This window comes from Podarcis muralis, chromosome 14 (assembly GCF_964188315.1).
Source record: "Podarcis muralis chromosome 14, rPodMur119.hap1.1, whole genome shotgun sequence".
In the NCBI taxonomy this organism is placed as follows: domain Eukaryota; kingdom Metazoa; phylum Chordata; class Lepidosauria; order Squamata; family Lacertidae; genus Podarcis; species Podarcis muralis.
Genome location: NC_135668.1, coordinates 10,625,605 through 10,644,850, shown reverse-complemented (window position 1 = coordinate 10,644,850; position 19,246 = coordinate 10,625,605). Strand labels below are relative to the sequence as shown.

Genomic DNA, 19,246 nt, shown 5'->3' with positions numbered 1-19,246 from the left:
CTTCCGGGTCATGTGGCCAGCATGACTAAGCCGCTTCTGGCGAACCAGAGCAGCGCATGGAAATGCCATTTACCTTCCCGCCAGAGCGGTACCTATTTATCTACTTGCACTTTGATGTGCTTCGAACTGCTAGGTTGGCAGGAGCAGGGACCGAGCAACGGGAGCTCACCCCGTCGCGGGGATTCCAATCGCCAACCTTCTGATCGGCAAGTCCTAGGCTCTGTGATTTAACCCACAGCGCCACCCGTGTCCCTAATTTTATATACAATTAGTTGTATATACAATGTTTTCTCTCCTGCACAGTTCTCCGCCTGACTTGCCTTGTACAGTGTCATCTCCTTTCTTTGGCATCCTTCTCTCTCTTTCTGGCTTATCACTAGAGATAACAACTCCAGACCCTTCTGTCCGATTACTCTTCCTGTTCCCCCTCCTTATTGCCCTTGCAGCCCAAATTCATATTGCAACTTGCCTCGTTTCCCTCTCCCTCCTCTTTCTTTTCTGCCAAATCTCTCCACTCGGCTCCCAAACAGTACTCATTTCATTGCCTGCATATCTCTGCTGTGGCTCCAGACCCCTCCTCCTCTGCCTACCAGAGCCCAGAATAAGCACTCTCAGGTGCTGCCTTTTAATCTCTCAAAGGACACTCTCAATATCCTTCTCAAAACACCAGTTCTGGCTCCCACTCCTCAGCCAAGTGTCAGCTCTACTGCCAAGTCAAGCAGGGAGTGGCAGCATCAATTGGAATCCTTTAGCAACCATGTTTCTCAGTGTGAACGCAGGGACATAGAAGACCATTTCCAGGAAGAAGCTAGCAAGCAGGAGAGGGGAGGTTTACCTAGTTTTGAGGGCCAGGAGAAAAGCTAGCACTATTGATTTTCAGGAGTGAATTGGTTGATGTGGGGTGCTCCCCTTTCCCAGCCACCCATTCTCCAATGCAAATGTCCCACTCTATCTCAGGCTACAGACGCTTCAGGTTACAGACTCTGCTAACCCAGAAATAGTACCTCGGGTTAAGAACTTTGTTTCAGGATGAGAACAGAAATTGCACAGCAGTGGCGCGGCAGCAGTGGGAGGCCCCATTAGCTAAAGTGGTGCTTCAGGTGAAGAACAGTTTCAGGTTAAGAACGGACCTCCGGAACGAATTAAGTTCTTAACCCGAGGTACCACTGTACAAGTAATTCTGCTCTATGATACGGTTGCCATATTTCAAGAAGTAAATTAGGAACATGGTTATACTGTAACGTCTAATCAGTAGTTATTCTCAGAACGGTAATCCCAATTCATTTTCCATCGTTATAATTTTGCCACTTTATCAAAGACAAAGTTTATCTACCTAGCAGGGTGAATGTCTTCTGAGTCTCCATCATGTTGGCATAGTCATTCACTCCTTCAATCACAGCGTTTCCACCCATGTTGGTATAATTAAATTCTTCGGGGCTTGCTGCAGGCGAAAAGCAAAACATACTGACGTTATATATTGGATATTAAGTTGAGGGACTTCTACGAATAGGCCATCAGTGACCAAATGATGCAACAAAAGTCCTTTAGTAAGATTAGCTTATTTATTTATTTAATAAAATGTCTATACTGCTTGGTTGCTGTTGTTATTTAAAAAAACTGTGTTAAAATACAACCATGAAAATATGAAATAAGACATACCCAATTTAAGGTGCTCAAATTCTGGTCTCAGAGCTGATGCACATAACTGATAAAATATATGATAATTTCTTTCATTCTCCGACTGTCAATGAAAGTAAACAAGAGGATAAAATGAGAAACAAAGAAAAATTATTCATTTTGTAGAAGGAGACGTACCTGCCACAGCTTCTGGCCTGCTTGGCTACTTGGCTGACATGACAATAGTGACTCTTAATCTCAGAGTCACGGATTCATTACCCCATGTTGGGCCGAAAATTCCTACATTGCAGGGGGTTAGACTAGATGACCCTTGTGGTCCCGTCCAACTCTACAATTCTACGATTCTGTGAGTCATATCAGAGAAAGGTTTTTCCTCTCATTTTGGGAATCAGGAAAGCCTCACAGCTCACCAGCCCTCGTGACTGATTGCAGAATTGGCACAGGGGGTAGCATGTCGATCACAGCTCTAGGAAAATTAAATCCCAGAGATGGTGGCAACTTGTAAATTTCAATACAGCAGTTTTAGCTTATTACTGAGTGCACATCTCCAAATCAGACAATGCTGAATGCCGCTTGCCAAAACTGTTGCTCTCGTAATTGCCTCAAGTTAAAAACTGACAAGAGCTGGCAAGTATAATAATGATGTCTCCAGGAAGCACTAATTGAAAAATTGTTCACAGAAACCCAGAAGAAGTTTCCTCTAAACCTCCTTTTTAGGAAATCAGCTTGCAGAAATAGCTTATTTAGTTACCTGAAAAGTTAGCTTTACTTTTACCCTGTACCTGAAACGACCCTGCAGTTAAGGAGCACAAGAATTCACTGCTCCAGAACTTGGGACAGTTTGGGGATACCAGCCCAAAGATCTAAGTGACAGGACATACTAATGAGAAGATTAATATGTGGAGCATTGCCCTACATTCAATGTCAGTCCTGTTCAGAGAAGACCCATTAACGTTAATGAACATGGCCATCTTTAGGTTCATTAATTTCAAGTTTTCTCTTGGTATATCTAACATTGGATACAACCCATTATCTGTATTTTATTCATTATTTATTTAGAGTACTTCTATCCAGCTTTATAACTGTGAGTGGCTCTCCAAGCGGTTTACATAAAAACCCAAACACTTAAAACTATTGCAGGAACGGGAACTACACATTATGTCCATATAGAATCAGGATTATTTACGCAGCTGTCCAGCCCTCAGCCTTCTATTCCCTGGTGTCATGCCAGGCAACAGCTCCCACCAAGACCCTCAGAGATAAATAAAAAAATGGGGCTGAGCAGCTGGATCTTTCTAAGTCCACAACAGAATCCATTTTGCCTTGATGGCAGTCTGTTAGCAAAGATATAATGCAATTCCACTGGCAAATTTTACTTACCTGGAAGACAACTCTGGATTTCTCAAGCAGGTATGTTCTCATATTTGCACCAATGATCTGGTACCTCCTATCAAAACTGATTTCTGTGTATTTTCCAAAGCGGCTGCTGTTGTCGTTGCGTGTGGTTTTAGCATTACCGACAGCCTATGAAATGGAGAATCATTTCAATGCACATTCATCTATTTGTTAGCACGTTACCGATTTTATAAGTTGGCCGCTTATAAATGCTCTTATAAATAAATGAAATATTTACAACACAATGATTTGGGGAATTGTTTTCAGACTTGGTCAGAATTTATCTATGTGTGAGCTGGGTGCTGTACAATGGTGCCCAATGTTATTCCTACTGAAGAACAGTCCTGCTGAAAATAACGTACAAGTGCTTTCGAACTGCTAGGTTGACAGGAGCTGGGGCAGAGCAACAGGAGCTCACCCCATCACGGGGATTCGAACCACCTGATCAGCAAGCCCAAGAGGCTCAGTGGTTTAGACAACAGCGTCACCCACATCCCGCCACCCGTACACAACTAATTTAAGCCCGTTAATGAAGATCAAACCTATCCATGCTTAAGGAAATCAGCCCTGAATGCTCACTGGAAGGACAGATCCTGAAGCTGAGACTCCAATACTTTGGCCACCTCATGAGAAGAGAAGACTCCCTGGAAAAGACCCTGATGTTGGGAAAGATGGAGGGCACAAGGAGAAGGGGACGACAGAGGACGAGATAGTGTTCTCGAAGCTTGGATAGTGTTCTCGAAGCTACCAGCATGAGTTTGACTAAACTGCGGGAGGCAGTGGAGGACAGAAGTGCCTGGCGTGCTCTGGCCCATGGGGTCACAAAGAGTCGGACACAACTAAACAACTAAACAACAACAACAAAATTTCAATGGACTATATCCAACAGGTCTCTTCTGCTAGTTGGAGGGGTTTTTTTAGTGTTACACAACACAACACTGCTGGTGGAAACTCGTTGCACAATGGATTGTGAATAGGACCTTGTCCCCTTCCAAGTAATAATGTGCAGCAGAGCAGTGGTGGGGAGAGTCTTGTTCAGGTAGGGAGGTGCAAAAACACATTGAGGCTTTCGGCTCCTCATGACCTCTTCTGCGGCCCACCAGGGTCAAGAGGCCTCACTGAGTCAAAAGAGATCCATTTACAAATGGATTAATTTCAGATGTTTGGAAGAAGTGATTTAATTTTTTACAATCCATTTTGAATAAGACATGGAAGGATGCCTATCCATTCCAGTCCCTGCAAGATTAAACCTTCTTGTTCACTTCTCCCAGCAGTAAAAGGTGGGAGATAGGAGGAAAGCATGTGAGCAAGCATGAGCTGAAGAACCACTTCCTATGGACGCCACATATACACCAGGTAAGTGCCTCACCTACTGGGTTAGAGTCTATAGCCACCAGCACCATTTTGCTAGCTTGCAATGCCAATACAGCAACATTCCTCTCCTGCCTTTTTCTCCAAGGAGATCAAGCTTAATCCCAACAACCCTGTGAGGTAGATTACGCAAAGAGGAAATGACTGGCCCAAGACCATCCAGTGAGCTTCATAGCTGAGTGGGGATTTGAGCCCTGGTCTCCCAGGCCCTAATCTAGACAGCATCTTAAAAAGTAGAGACATCACCTTGCCAACAAAGGTCCGTATAGTAAAAGCTATGGTTTTCCCAGTAGTGATGTATGGAAGTGAGAGCTGGACCATAAAGAAGGCTGATCGCCGAAGAATTGATGTTTTTGAATTATGGTGCTGGAGGAGACTCTTGAGAGTCCCATGGACTGCAAGAAGATGAAACCTATCCATTCTGAAGGAAATCAGCCCTGAGTGCTCACTGGAAGGACAGATCCTGAAGCCGAGACTCCAATACTTCAGCCACCTCATGAGAAGAGAAGACTCCCTGGAAAAGACCCTGATGTTGGGAAAGATGGAGGGCACAAGGAGAAGCGGACGACAGAGGACGAGATGGTTGGATAGTGTTCTCGAAGCTACCAGCATGAGTTTGACCAAACTGCAGGAGGCAGTGGAAGACAGGAGTGCCTGGCGTGCTCTGGTCCATGGGGTCACGAAGAGTCAGACACGACTAAACGACTAAACAACAACAACAACTCCCAGGCCCTAGTCCAACACTCTAACCACTACACCACACTGACTCCATTTAGTCGGCCTCATCCAGCAGGCTCTTCTTGTGTTCTTACGATTGCTGCTTTGGTGCAGTAATCATTACACCCAGTCCAGTGGTTTTTTTTCCATTTTCCACAGTAGATCATGGAATTGCCTAACTGTTATTTATCCACGCCTACAAGAGGAAGCTTTACGGCAACAACTAAGATAGGAAATAAACATTGTGAACATTTGGCACTTAAGAAAATCAAGTATGACAACAGAATAACCTGCGCAGATTAAACAGCAAACATGTGCAGTTCAGTCAACAAAACCAGATCTGGATGCCAAAGAACTGTTAGCTATAACTAATTTAGATATTTCATAGGTTTTCAAAATCAGAAGGTCAAACATGATAATTTCTGCTGCAGGTGCTCAGTATGTTAGAATGAGATGATTCAATAAATATGCAATTTCATCCCTTTACAGAGCCATCCATAATGTACCTCTGTTATCGGATTCGATGCCAGGACTTTATCCTCTACTTGCGTGTTGCTGCTAGATCTACTGACAGTAGCAAAGTATCGCATAGCATATTTAGCCGAAACTGTTTTCCCAGCTCCTGATTCTCCACTGACTATAACAGATTGATTCTTGTTGTTCCTAAAGCGAGAAGAAAATGCATTATCAAATAAAATTATTATTTATTTTTTAATGTCAAAAAATCATGTATGTCTCTACAGATGATAAGATCTGCTTTATTTAGGTATCCCGACTTTGTGATCTGGTGCGTGAAGCCATTTTCTGCTGTTGGCACCTGATTCCTCCTGGAACTTTGTAGGTGCTTCGAGAGTACTCACAGCAATCTCTGAACAGTTTTTCAGGGGATCCCTGATGAATCAATGAAGCCCCTCGTTCGATTATTATTGTTTTATTTCTAAGAAACTTACCTGCATGGGTCCAAAGTTTTTGAAAGGAACAGGCATGTAGCAACATTTTACAAACGGAAGCGACAGGTTTTTAATCAGAGGTTTTAAAGCAGGGCTGGCTGGCCTGTGGTCCTCCAGATGTTATTGCATTCCATCAGCCCTGGCTAGCATGCCCAATGGTTAGGAAGATGAGAGCTGGAGTCCAACAACATCTGGAGGGCAGCAGCTTAAGATACTATTAACTCCCCAGACTCTACCTTGCCATTTGTTTGTAAGCTTCTTCTGCCACAGCAAATATATGTGGATCCATATCCCCCATATTCTGACCACTGTAGGCATGGATAATGGCATCTCCATATATCGGCAGCTGCTTGTAGGGGTTCATTGCAACCAAAATTATCCCTGCAAGGGGGAAAAACGCACAACATAGAAATAAGAGTTGCATCACACATGCTTCGTATATGAGAAATGTGGAGAGCATGAACGTTCGCTTACCGCTGTAGGTATAAATCAGCTTGGACTCGACAAAGCGGACTTTCAGATTGTGTAGGACGGCAGGCTCATGAAGATAGCTAAGTGCGGTGAGGTCATTTTCACCGACAAGTATGTCTGGATTTCGCAAAGGAGGTAAAGCTCTGGGATCAACTGGATATTTCAATTCCTGTTGGTAAATGGGAGAGGTGAAGACATAGAAAGCTAGCATGTTACATGAGCTAAGGATGTAAGCAAGCATCATTCTCTGTTCTGCCCTGTATTCCTCACATGCAGCAATGCTTCTTGTCCACTGAAGTTCATCTTCTGCCAAAACCTATATTATTTGTCTTGCACTGTGGTGAAATGTGTCTTGAACTGTGGTGAAATGTAATTTATGTAGTTAATTACATAATTTGCTCTTTTATGCACTGCCGGCTGACCAGACATGGACTGCAGCCAATGCCCAGCCAGCTGGCCTCTGACTGGCCCAATTGAAGCCAGCCCCTGGGTGGGGAATCCCTGGGCCTTGACTCAGCTGGCTGGGGAATTTCCCTAACAGCCAGCAGAACACATGGGCTTTCACTGCTAGGGATGATGGACAGAGGCAAGGTCTGCAACTGCTACCCACCTGGGAAGGGTTGAGTGGCCATTCAGCTATTCCATTCATTTCAATGGGGGTGGGGTGGGGTGGGGGGAAACCTGGTCTATTTACAGGCTGAAAGTAACAGCGGAATATGCTAGTTACATTTGCTGGCTTGATTTCTGTCCTGGACATGGGACAAATAAGCAATTCCCACTCCCGTTTCTGTTTTCGAGTCCCACCTGTAGATGGTAATATAGCGCAGACACCAGCTTAGCATGTGAGTAAAAACCAAGGTGAGTCTATCAGACACAAAGTGAGACCAGATGGAGAATCCAGCAGGTCAATGTTTATGTGTCAACATGCATGCAAGTATTGTACACCACAGTACTGCTAATAACATAACCTATTTCGCTCACCGTGCCATCTTCTAGTTGCAGATGAAGTAGGCCTTCTCCATTTTTATAGTTTCTTGTGATTTCAGCAGATTGCCAGACTTCTTCAGGATCAGGAATCCAAACTCTGTTATACTGTAATAATAAAACAAAAACAATTCACTTTAATAAGTAGCACTTCTTTCTTTCTTTCTTTCTTTCTTTCTTTCTTTCTTTCTTTCTTTCTTTCTTTTTCTTTTTTTTTTTTTTTTTTGGCTACCAACAGTTTTATTGAGTTTTTTAAATATATTGAAATCACCATATAATAAAATATGCAAGCAAACAATTCAGATATAGCATATCCCCGTCCCCATAAAAAGCCAAACTCAAACGTCAATACATCAGTAACCTTGCTTCTAAAGGTTAGAAAGGTGCAAAAGGTTAGAAAGGTGCAAAAATTGTATGGCCCTTTTGCAAGGTGTTCAGAGAATGTTGTTTTTCTACTACTAACTATGGGCATGATCTAGTCAAAGTTGAGCACTTCAAATCCAATTTATTTAGACAGAAGAGAGTTACACATCTTCTGGTCTTCTATTAAAGTCATTGGAAGACGTAGCTTGCTTGGACCAGGCACAGAGAAACTTAAAACAGTTTATTTCTAAATTTGTGAACGCAGTTGCTGCAATTTCCAGTGCAATAAATAACCCTGTTAAGCTCAAACATCCCTACTTATTCAGCTGTTAAAACCAAATAATTGTGGAGACTCAGATCCACTGTTTTGGGAAACATGACTTCTTATACAGGGAATTCAAGAGAAGTAATAGTACCGCTCTGTTCTGCCTTGGTCAGACCACACCTAAAATATTGTGTCCAGTTCTGGATGCCACAATTTAAAAAGGATATTGACAAACTGGAACAGGTGCAGAGGAGGGCGACCAAGATGATCAAGGGTCTGGAAACCAAGTCTTATGAGAAACAGTTGAGGGAGTTGGGGTATGTTTAGACCCGCTTTTGGCTGAGCCATCAGGTGTAGGGCAGGTGCGTGTGGCTTGGCCAAAATGGTCTCACAAGCCAAAAGCGGAGGTCTGGCAGGCCTAATTAGAGGTCTAAGAGGTGCAGAGCCAGGCATTCTGTATAGGTATTTGCTAAGATCAAATTCCTTAAGCATCTCAGCGCTATGCCAGCCAAAAATGTTGCTGCCTACCTGTGGCCAACACTGAAATAAGCAAGAATTATCTCCCCCCCCCCCCCCCGGAGCCTCTGCTGGAGTGGGGCAATCAAACTGAGAGTGTGTGTGTGTGTGTGTGTGTGTGTCCCCTGCATGTTAAATATGTACACACACACATTTTGTCACATGATTCTTATATCTAAAGATTCTAACTAGATCTAATCATTAAAAAGTCTATTCCAGGTACCTCCATTGGTAAATGTAATGAGCCATCTACCTACATGCCAGTGAACCCTGCCTTACAAGTAAACATGGAGTTTACTTTCCTGTTGAGTTACACCCAACCTCCTCCTTTCTATGCTGGAGAATTTTCTTGAGCCACTCAGGAAAAATAATGAAAACAAATGAATTTTAAAAAATCTAGATTTGGACCTGCACTGGCACATAATAAAAGCATGGTTGCAAGAGAAACCGGAGAACAGCACATACCTGTGAGAAAGTAAACAAACAGGTCCAGTGCTCATAAGAAGTGTCTCTCCACCCGCAACCATGTGGAATAGAAGACATAACCATCTATCCCCCCCCCCCCCACCAGTTAAGTCTCTGAAACTGAAGGAACACCCAGCTGACAGAAAACAGGCTGGGAAGGGCACGATTTGCTTAGTTTTATCAGTGGGCGCAGAAAGGGTTAGGTTTCTTCTATTCCACCTACTCTTCCCAGGGCTCGCCCTACTATTAGGGATTTCATGATGTTCATGAGCATCATGAAAGAGCAGGACATTATAAGTCTTTTATTTTTGCATTTTTACTCATAGGGAGGTGTGTGTGTGTGTGTGTGTGTGTGTGTGTGTGTGTGTGTGTGGTATTTTCTGCCTCAGGCACCAAAATAAAGTGACTAGTTTTGGGTACCATGCATCTGATGAATGGAGCATTTGACGTTCTGTGTCAGGCAGCAAAACATCTTGGACTGGCTACATTTTAGACACCACGGTTAACTTTACATGCATAAGGCTCCTTGAGCTCATGCACTCCACAGGCACAGAGATTAGAAGCTTCTGTCTCTAAGCTTGGATAATTAAAATTATGGTTTACCATTAAAGCAAGGAAGTCTTCAGTCACTCAGCACACAAGTCAAGCAAATATTATAGACACCTTAATTACTCCCAGTGCTCTCTCACTCACAGTCCCATTTTCAATTTACTGGACATGCTCTGTATTTTGCATATATGTATTCCCGATGTTCGCTGCTTTAACATTTTCGAAGCTTGCAATATGCCGCTTAGGGCTCAGGTCAGTTGCGGGAAAGCGGCATAAAAGTAAAACCAATCCAGCCAACCCATCCATAATCCATTCCTCCTTGCCAGTAGAGTTGAGTTTGCAGCCTTCCTCATTCACTATCCTTAGGATTTTTGTTAGTGGGGGGACGACCTCAGATTTGTATTGATTTGGGGGGGGCAGCTGCCTCCTGCCCCCCCCTTAGCTACATCCATGCTACTCAGCAGTTAATTCCCTTAAATTCAGTGGCCCTTCCCCGCATCCGCGCAAGTACCCGCGCAGATACAGCGCTGTCGAGCACAACTGCGCGCAGAGTCCCAAGTAAATCGCGCGCAGGATTGCAACCAATCCAGCCAAACGGGGAATCCTTCCGTTTGGGGTTTGCTTCTGCTGCGCCACCGCGTCGCAGTCCAATATCTTTGGATGGCTTTTAGGATCGCGGTGCGCGCCTTTGCTTGTGTGAGGGAGAGCGAGAGAGAAACCCTTCCTCCTTCCGCCAACGATTACTTTTACCTTTCTCGCCTCCCTCCCTTCACCCGCACCAGATTCCGCCCCCCCCCCGCCATCTCCTCGGGGAAAACCGAGACAACAGGATTCCCTCGTCCCCGGCTGACCCGTGACCCGCATTCCTTTCCCACACAATACGGGCAGAGGCGGCGGCTGGGCTTCTTCTGCCTTTCCCTCCCCTCCATATGGCGACGGGGAAAGAGGGTGTGTGGGGGGGGGGGATAGAGAACTGCCCTTTGCTAAGGGTCTCGTGGGAACCGTCGCTCCCTCGAAGGGGCAAACTACAGTTCCCAGGAGGATACTTTCTGAGGGGCACTCGGGGGGGCTTTGCAGCCAACCAACCCGCAAAGCTTTGCGGCCATTAAAAGAAATCCCCTTCGGAGGGCGGGCTTGGAGCGGCACCTGCCTCGGCCGCGATTCCTCCCGCTTTTCTCGCCCCCGTTTACCTGCGTGTAGAGGTCGCTGAGCGCCATTTGGCCGCCGCTTGTGGCCCCGCTTGCGGGCGGAAGGCTGAGGGGAAGGAAGGAGAAGGGGCTCCCCGTCCCGCCGAAGGAAGGAGGCCCGGAGGCGGTCGGCGGAGCTGCCTCAGCCCAGCTCCTCTCGCGCGGCGGGCGGCTCCGGGCAGAGGTGGAGCCCGAGGGCGAGGAAGCGCCGATGCCTCCCCCGGCAGGAGCGCCACGTTTGTTGGCTTGCCCGCCGCCGCCGGGCGGCCTTTTCCGCTTAAGGGAGGGCTGGGAGTTGAGCTTCCCCCTCATTATTATTATTATTATTATTATTATTATTATTATTATTATTATTAGTGCCGGATTTACATATAAGTTAAACAATCTATAGCTTAGGGCCCCACTCTCTTGGGGTAGCCCCCCAAAAAATTTAAAGGAAAAAAAACCTTGATGTACATTGTCAAAATATAAGATAAGAAACTAAAATAAAATCTACATGCAGCTGCAGCAACAGCAGCTGCAGTGTTTCGTGTTGTGTAGGCTCCTATGATGTAAGCAATGGGCCCCGCTTGCTAGCCTGCTCCCTAAAATATCACTGTTTTGCTCATTTCTATATCAATTACTTTGATAAAATACATATCTTGTTATGTGCAAATGGCTTGAGATACCTATTAGGTCCATAAAGTACCATATAGCATATATTCAACACAGAAAAACAGTGGCAATTTGTTGTTGACGAAAGGGCAGCTGGACATATAAAGGGCCCCATTACCTTCAGTAGCTTAGGGCCTCATCAAACTTTAACCCAGCCATTATTATTATTATTATTATTATTATTATTATTATTATTATTATTGAGGGGAGCCACCAGGTTTCTAGGAAGGTTGCAGAGGCGGTGGCTGAAGGGGTTAAAAAGAGACAAAAATAGCAGGTAGCAGTGATGGGGTGACACCTGTTAGCCACAATAAACACCCCCCTCTGAGTCCTGTGTTAATAATAATAATAATAATAATAATAATAATAATAATAATAATAATTATTATTTATACCCCACCCATCTGGCTGGGTTTCCCCACCTCTGCAAGACACTTGTTAGGAACAATGTGTTGTTGTTGCTTGATGGCACAGGTCACTTTTAAGGCCATGCACATAGGAGGCAACTCCTAGGGAAAGAGGTCTCTTTGGCGGCAGTTTGGCCCCCATAAAATCTTTGAGGGAGCTGCTGCCCCACCACCACGGCCCAAGTTGCTGGGCACTGCCATTCAAACGGTGTTCATGTCTTTGGAGGGATTATGTGGGGGTGGGGCTTCACTGCCCTCCCCCAATATTTTGTGCAAGTTGGCAGCCCTGGCCTTGCATCAGATTCTGCACTTAGGCTGGAATAATCAGATGCATAATTCTAGGATGGGCCCCATCTGATGGAGAGACGCCTGGCTGGACAGCAGTACATGTAAAAAAACAGATCTAGGTGTCTTGGTTGACCACAAGCTTAACAAGAGTCAACAGTGTGACAAAAAAAGCGCTAATACTGTACAGTCATACCTTGGGTTACAGCCACTTCAGGTTGCGTTTTTTCAGGTTATGGACCACTAAAACCTGGAAGTACTGGAACACATTACTTCCGGGTTTCAGCAGTTGCGCATGTGCAGAAGCGCTGAATCGCAACCTGCGCATGCGCAGACACGGGTTGCGAACATTGCGGGTTGCGAACATGCATCCCGCATGGATCACGTTCACAACCTGAGTGTCCACTGTATTATATTTTATATGTGCTGGAAGCCACCCAGAGTGGCTGGGGCAATGCAGCCAGATGGGAGGGGTGGTAATTGTTGTTGTTGTTGTTGTTGTTGTTGTTGTTGTTATTAATAATAATAATAATAATAATAATAATAATAATAATATTATCAACAGAAGTATAGTATACAGATCAAGGTAAGTAAATAGTACCACTCTATTTACTGGTTTAAGCAAGATACAGTGGTGCCTCGCAAGACGAAAATAATCCGTTTCGCGAGTCTCTTCGTCTTGCGGTTTTTTCGTCTTGCGAAGCAAGCCCATTAGCGGCTTAGCGCTATTAGCGGCTTAGCGGGCTTAGCGGATCAGCTATTAAGCGGCTTAGCGGATCAGCTGTTAAGCGGCTTGGCGGCTCAGCTGATAAGCGGCTTAGTGGCTTGGAAAAAAGGGAGAGGAAAGGGGGAAAAACCTGCAGGAACTCACAAGACATTTTCGTCTTGCGAAGCAAGCCCATAGGAAATTCGTTTTGCGAAGCACCTCCAAAACGGAAAACCCTTTCGTCTAGCGGGTTTTCCGTCTTGCGAGGCATTCGTCTTGCGGGGCACCACTGTATTGACAAGCAGAGGAGGTCAACCAAGATGATAAAAGGTTTGGAAGTATCTGAAGGGCTGTCACATGGATGATGGAGCAAGGGTATTTCATTAGGAAGAACTTTCTGATGGCGAGAGCTGTTTGACAGTGGATTGCAATATACAGTGGTACCTCGGGTTACAGATGCTTCAGGTTACATACGCTTCAGGTTGCAGACTCCGCTAACCCAGAAATAGGACCTCGGGTTAAGAACTTTGTTTCAGGATGAGAACAGAAATTGTGCAGTGGCAGCGCAGCAGCAGCAGGAGGCCCCATTAGCTAAAGTGGTGCTTCAGGTTAAGAATAGTTTCAGGTTAAGAATGGACCTCCGGAACGAATTAAGTACTTACCTGAGGTACCACTGTACCTTGGAAGGTGGTGGATTCCTTCATTGGAGGTTTCTAAACAGACGTTGGATGATCCAACTGCCAGGGATTATTTAAGTTGTCATTCTTGTATTGCAGCGGGTTCAACTAGATGACCTTTGGGGTTCCCTACCAACTCTACAATTCTATGATTTAGTGAAGATTCTGGTTTTTTGGTTGCAGATATTTAAGCATTGTTTAAAGTTAACCTGCAGCCCTCCATTTGGATCTTTGAAGTTTTGGAATGTGCGTTTATTGAAGCTGCTACCATGGTGCAGCAATAAATGTTGTTAATTGTTTAGGGAAGCTGTACCCATTCTTTGTTTCCCTGCTAGATTGCCTATAAGGGATGCAGATGGCGCTGTGGGTTAAACCACAGAGCCTAGGACTTGCCGATCAGAAGGTTGGTGGTTCGAATCCCCGGGACGGAGTGAGCTCCCGTTCCTCGGTCCCTGCTCCTGCCAACCTAGCAGTTCGAAAGCACGTCAAAGTGCAAGTAGATAAATAGGTACCGCTTCGGCGGGAAGGTAAACGATGTTTCCGTGTGCTGCTCTGGTTCGCCAGAAGCGGCTTAGTCATGCTGGCCACGTGACCCGGAAGCTGTACGCCAGCTCTCTCGGCCAATAAAGTGAGATGAGCACCGCAACCCCGGAGTCGGTCACGACTGGACCTAATGGTCAGGGGTCCCTTTACCTATACCTAGATTGCCTATAAACAGAGCTGCAGTCCTCCTCAAGTTACCGTACTTGTAAGTGCCATTGAACTCAGCATGACTGACATCTGTAGGTTGAAAATTCAACTGCACTTGATAACTCCAGGAATAATGTATTTACACGAGAGACACCAAAGAAGACTTAACAGTTGTATTTTTATTTGGACATTTCAGTGATAGCTAAGGTACAGCATTTATGAAGCATACGTTTACTAAATACGTCAGACACTATGACAGTTCAGAGCTTATTTCATTCTGATACCGCTTTGGTTTCCATCTAAGCACAGTAGCAATATCTAGTGAAAACCTATTGTCTGTCAAAACCTTTGTTTCAAAAAGAATTACAATTTTAAAAATAGTAATTTCCAAAGGATTTTTATGTGATATTTTGAAATGTGTCTGGTTTTGAAATCTTAAATGAAAAGAGACCTTCAGCTTCTAAATGCTGGTGGTTTCGAGATATGGAACCAAAAGGCAAAATGCCACTATCCCAAGCAAATTTGGATAAAAGCTTTACTGGAATAAAAGGGACTTCTGTCCATCTACTGACCCGGAACCAGAGATGATCTGTTATTTTAAAAAAAATCTGCTGTATGCAAAAGCAAAAAAGCATCGCCAGAAACTGTCCCATAGATTCAGAGTGTCTTCTTTTTGGAGGACAAGCTGGGTATCCGCAGTGAACTGCTATTGTGACTGCTTCCATGTGCACATGAAAACAGATCCAATCCACCAATCATAGGATTCTTTATTTAATGAGCACATGTTATCCCATGCATGCAACAGGAGCAGGATCTTTAGACTGAGGCAAGTATTTCTATAGCATATTATTCTTTATTTATGAAGGTTAGGGGTGTGATTCTCTGCACACCACATGCAAATATGTTCCACTGAATTGGGGCTCTAAAATTACCCACAAGATTGCATACTTGATCAGTTAACATTTAACAAAACCGAATCTTTAAATATTTTTTAAGTTCATCCCTAATTGAAGCTTGCAAAGTGTTTTGCTAAAATCTGGACACAAGGTTATGTTGCAGAATCAGTGGACTCATCACTGGAAGAAGAAAATATCTGAAACCTAATGAGGTAATATTTGTGCAATACTTCAGGTCTGTATATTTCAAAAGGGTTCTCGTAAGTTCACCCCGCCCCCCCAGCATTGGAGAGACTATTCCTTATCAAATTGACAAAATTAGAAATAAAGACATTTCCACATTAAAAAGCAATAACCATGCTATAAAGGGAGGGGAAATAAGCATAACCGGAATTGTGTTAGGCGTAAGGACTCTAAACCAGAAGAACTAAACTGAACATTTTATATTTGTGTATCAGTACTAAAAATGTTAACCTAAGAAAAGTGCATGTAAAATACTGCTATGTAAAGTATTAGATGAATTAGAAAATACCAATTAAACTTAGAAATATCTTCCTTTAAAACATGTGAAGCAGCATACTATTTTAATGTGACCAAAAATAGTATTAGACTACTGAATATAAGGATAATGCCTATAAACATCTATCACTCTTGTAAATAAACAAGGTACAGTAAGGCTTTTTTTACAGGTAAACAAAAGGGAGGATTCATACATTTAAGCATAGTTGCTGAAGTAGTTAAGCTGAGATAATTTTATCTTACTAGAAGAATTTTAAAGGGCAGAATTTCAGTTAATTCACAGGAGGAAGATGGTGGAAATTCTGTTTTTGTTGAGGTTCTGATTTTTAAAAGTGCTGCTGTCGCTTTACATCAGTGTCATTACAATTATCACATGATATACTAAGAATCCAGTGAAAATGTGAGAAGATAGTGTACTCTATCATAATTAAAAAAAAAAAAAACTGTGATCATCTCAGACTCTAGGGTACCCCTCTAGGGTAGCAAATTGTGTGTCTTCCCATTTTTGCTCAGGGCTCCTTGGTGATAAGGCACCCTTCCTGGCCGCAGACACAGAGGATATCTGTTTTTGACAGCATTTTATGGTCGTTTTGGAAGAAGCACGGCTTGTTAGGAATCATTTTTGTAAACTTTATGCCAGATGCAAAGTAAACATATTCAAGTAAATAACTGTTCGTTTGCCATAAAGAAAATACATATTAGACAATGCTTGAGCTGAAGTAGCTGAACGTTTCTTAAAACAACCATCATACTCTGCCAACAACAAAAATCCAAAAAGAGAGATAACCCAAATCAGTTTTTAAGAACAGTACTGAAGAATAAACAGCAGCTCACTTTATTTACTTTATCAGTGACCAGATGACAGGTGCACATCGCTGGTCATCTCAAGTGAGAGCAATGTCGCTCTAAGGATGTACAGAGAAATTTAAACAATATGCCTTTACAGCATAAAGATATGTTTTAAAATAAATATACATTACAATTGCTATAATACAATATTGCACACGGCAATCTCAAAATATGTCATTTCTTCCTATGTATATCTGATCAGCACTGACCGTATTAAAAAAAAAATCGACATCAGAAAACACTGAGCAAGAATAAACAGACATTTTGAACTGTCAGTTCCACATTGATGCAAGTGTTCAGAACATGACAGATTCCTGCAAAAATTTTATCAAGCAGTATCCTTCTTAATGTGTCCAGTGAAATATTCCCATAGATACAGAAGCAGAGTATTACTGTTACTCGTATTATTTTTCAAAGTGCACCCAAATCAGAGTTTGTTTTACATTTTGAAAAATGAATGTGAAGGACCTAAGGTATTCAGGAGATTTGGAGTAAAGTAATTCCTCTCTCACCTAAGCATTTGAGAGTCATCTTAAATATCTAAAATATCTTAAACAACAACTCCAAAACGGATAATATTAAAGCATACATACTGTCATTAAGCTGGCAACTAAAAAAAAACCCCAAGGTGTGAAGCTAACATACACCAGAATGATAAATAAATACTAAAAATATAATATGTTTGGGTTTTGTTCATTGAACTCAGGGTCTTCAATACTTTTACGTAAACATTTGAAATACAATTACTATGCCTCTTCCAGTTTGTTGTTTGTGCTTAGTTACAATTTCCTATTACCAGCGATATTCCTTACTTCTTACATAAATCTTGTTAAAAGACTGGACTATTAAAGTTGTTGGGTTTTTTTAATCCTTATTTCTCTTACCTAAAGATTATTACTGTACATTTATAAGAACACAGCACACAGCAGCACTTGGATATGTTTTGAAACAGTACTAACTAATGAACAGCTATGTTGTACCATACCGTAAGCCAGAAGACTTTTTGGATACTTCCCATCATTTATGTCACACTGACATAAATAAGGAATAATTTTGACAGATTATCTCCTGGAGTGCAATCTACTACGAATGTCTACTGTGCATGCCCCATTGAAGAGACCACAACTTCTGTTCACTACAAAGGGTTTGCACAGACCCAATGCCTGGTATATTCTGTTTTCTACTGCCCTTTCCAGTCTCTAACATGTTTTAACATATAGCAGATAATCCCTAAATGCTTATATACTTCACTAAAAATCACACCTTTAAAATGGACTCTTCTGTCCTCTCTGGTCCCTGTCTACGAGCAAATCTATGACTTAATTACATTTAAGTAAGTTAATAAGGAGTTAAAATGGCCTCTCAGCTATATCTTCTCTATCAGCTTTCTCAGCTAGGGAGTGGACCAGGGAGAAGTTCTCTCTCAGGTCCGCTCCCCAGCCACGCCCCCAGCTTGCTAAAAACTGAGCCCCTCTAGCAAGTGTCTGGCTGCTGGTACTCTCCCACCACACCAAAGGTTGAGGAAGGAAGACCAACCCTGCCATGGTTGCACCGGAGCCACAACCACAGCTCCCAGAGCATCCTGATGGGAAGGGACCTTCTCTAACTCAATGAGAATCAGAAGGAGACAGATTGAGGGTACACACCGACACCACCACATTGGAAGTGGCTATATGCATCTTTTTACACCAGGTGTGTGTGTGTGTAGCAGGGAGCTGCAATTGGTGGCCGCTTCAAACTTAAGTGGTGCACATTCTGTTCCTCAGCCTTGCTAAGTTAGGGGGAACTGCTTTTCAGGTGGTCACAAGTACAATAAAAGTTTTGCCTTGCTCACCAGCAACAGAACTTTTGATCTCGGAGGAAAGGGAATAGAAAAGCTTTGTTCCTCAGAATGTCTCTAGTGCCAAACTCAAATATAAAAGACAGCTTGTGACTAACGGGGGGGGGGGGGTTTAAGGGAATGATCCGTACTGAAAAATTTCTAATTCTGAAAACTCTTTTTATAGACCTCAGCATGAGAGCAGTGAATTTATACAAATGTTTATGTCTCCATTAGCCATCAGCTTGAGACAGTTACGCAGCATTCCAGCTTTCTGCAATGCTTTTCAGGGCATCTACAATATTTCCCCCAGCTTTCTTCCATTCCCCACCCCAGCCATGGCTTTTCAGTGTCTTCGCTGTTTTAAGATTACAGGTAAGCACACTCATGATCAAAAGCGAACTGTACACTTGCTTCAGACACGACAGATGAATCCTAGGCCCAAACTTGCTGGGATCTGGATGGTTTCTAATGCAAGAGATGATGGGTTAAATGGGAAAGTAACAGGGAAAATATGCTTAGCATCCATTAGCAGCTGAGGAGAGTCCTTCTTGTCTCGCATACGGAGCTGCAAAAATAAGAATGCATCACGTTAGTATTTAAATTTATTTCCTGTATTGTTGTTGATGATGATTTGATACCCGCCCCCTTCACCCTAAAATCCCAGGGTGGGACACAACAATTTAAAATTCAACGTTAAAAACGGTTTAAAGCAAAATGCAATCACTAGATTAGGGTGGATTCTAAAAATATATAGCTAGAGTAACGAAGGCCAAAGTAAAGACACGTGTGCTCAGCATATGTATGGTGAAGGTGCTTAACACAATTCAATGGGGAGGAAGTTCCCAAACCTAGGGGCAGCCACAGGAAATT

The 19,246-nt window shown here is 43.2% G+C and overlaps 2 protein-coding genes across 5 annotated transcripts in view; both read right to left on the bottom strand.

Moving 5' to 3' along the window:
* MYO5C (myosin VC) overlaps positions 1–11,116 on the bottom strand; it is a 55,056-nt gene extending 43,940 nt beyond the window's left edge. Inside the window, exons 1-8 of the mRNA XM_028706390.2 lie at positions 10,875–11,116; positions 7,524–7,634; positions 6,546–6,711; positions 6,308–6,452; positions 5,628–5,784; positions 3,019–3,162; positions 1,660–1,741; positions 1,334–1,441 (exon numbers count right to left, since the gene is read on the bottom strand). Coding sequence (XP_028562223.2) covers positions 1,334–1,441; positions 1,660–1,741; positions 3,019–3,162; positions 5,628–5,784; positions 6,308–6,452; positions 6,546–6,711; positions 7,524–7,634; positions 10,875–10,901 — 940 coding nt within the window. The 5' untranslated portion in view covers positions 10,902–11,116. The remainder of the gene's footprint in view (positions 1–1,333; positions 1,442–1,659; positions 1,742–3,018; positions 3,163–5,627; positions 5,785–6,307; positions 6,453–6,545; positions 6,712–7,523; positions 7,635–10,874) is intronic.
* Positions 11,117–14,449: 3,333 nt separating this feature from the next.
* Positions 14,450–19,246, bottom strand: part of MYO5A (myosin VA) — a 118,333-nt gene continuing 113,536 nt past the window's right edge. For all 4 annotated transcript variants that reach the window (XM_077918976.1, XM_077918977.1, XM_028706799.2 and 1 more), the window contains one exon: positions 14,450–18,941. In XM_077918976.1, the coding sequence (XP_077775102.1) occupies positions 18,789–18,941 (153 nt within the window). In that variant the 3' untranslated portion in view covers positions 14,450–18,788. The remainder of the gene's footprint in view (positions 18,942–19,246) is intronic.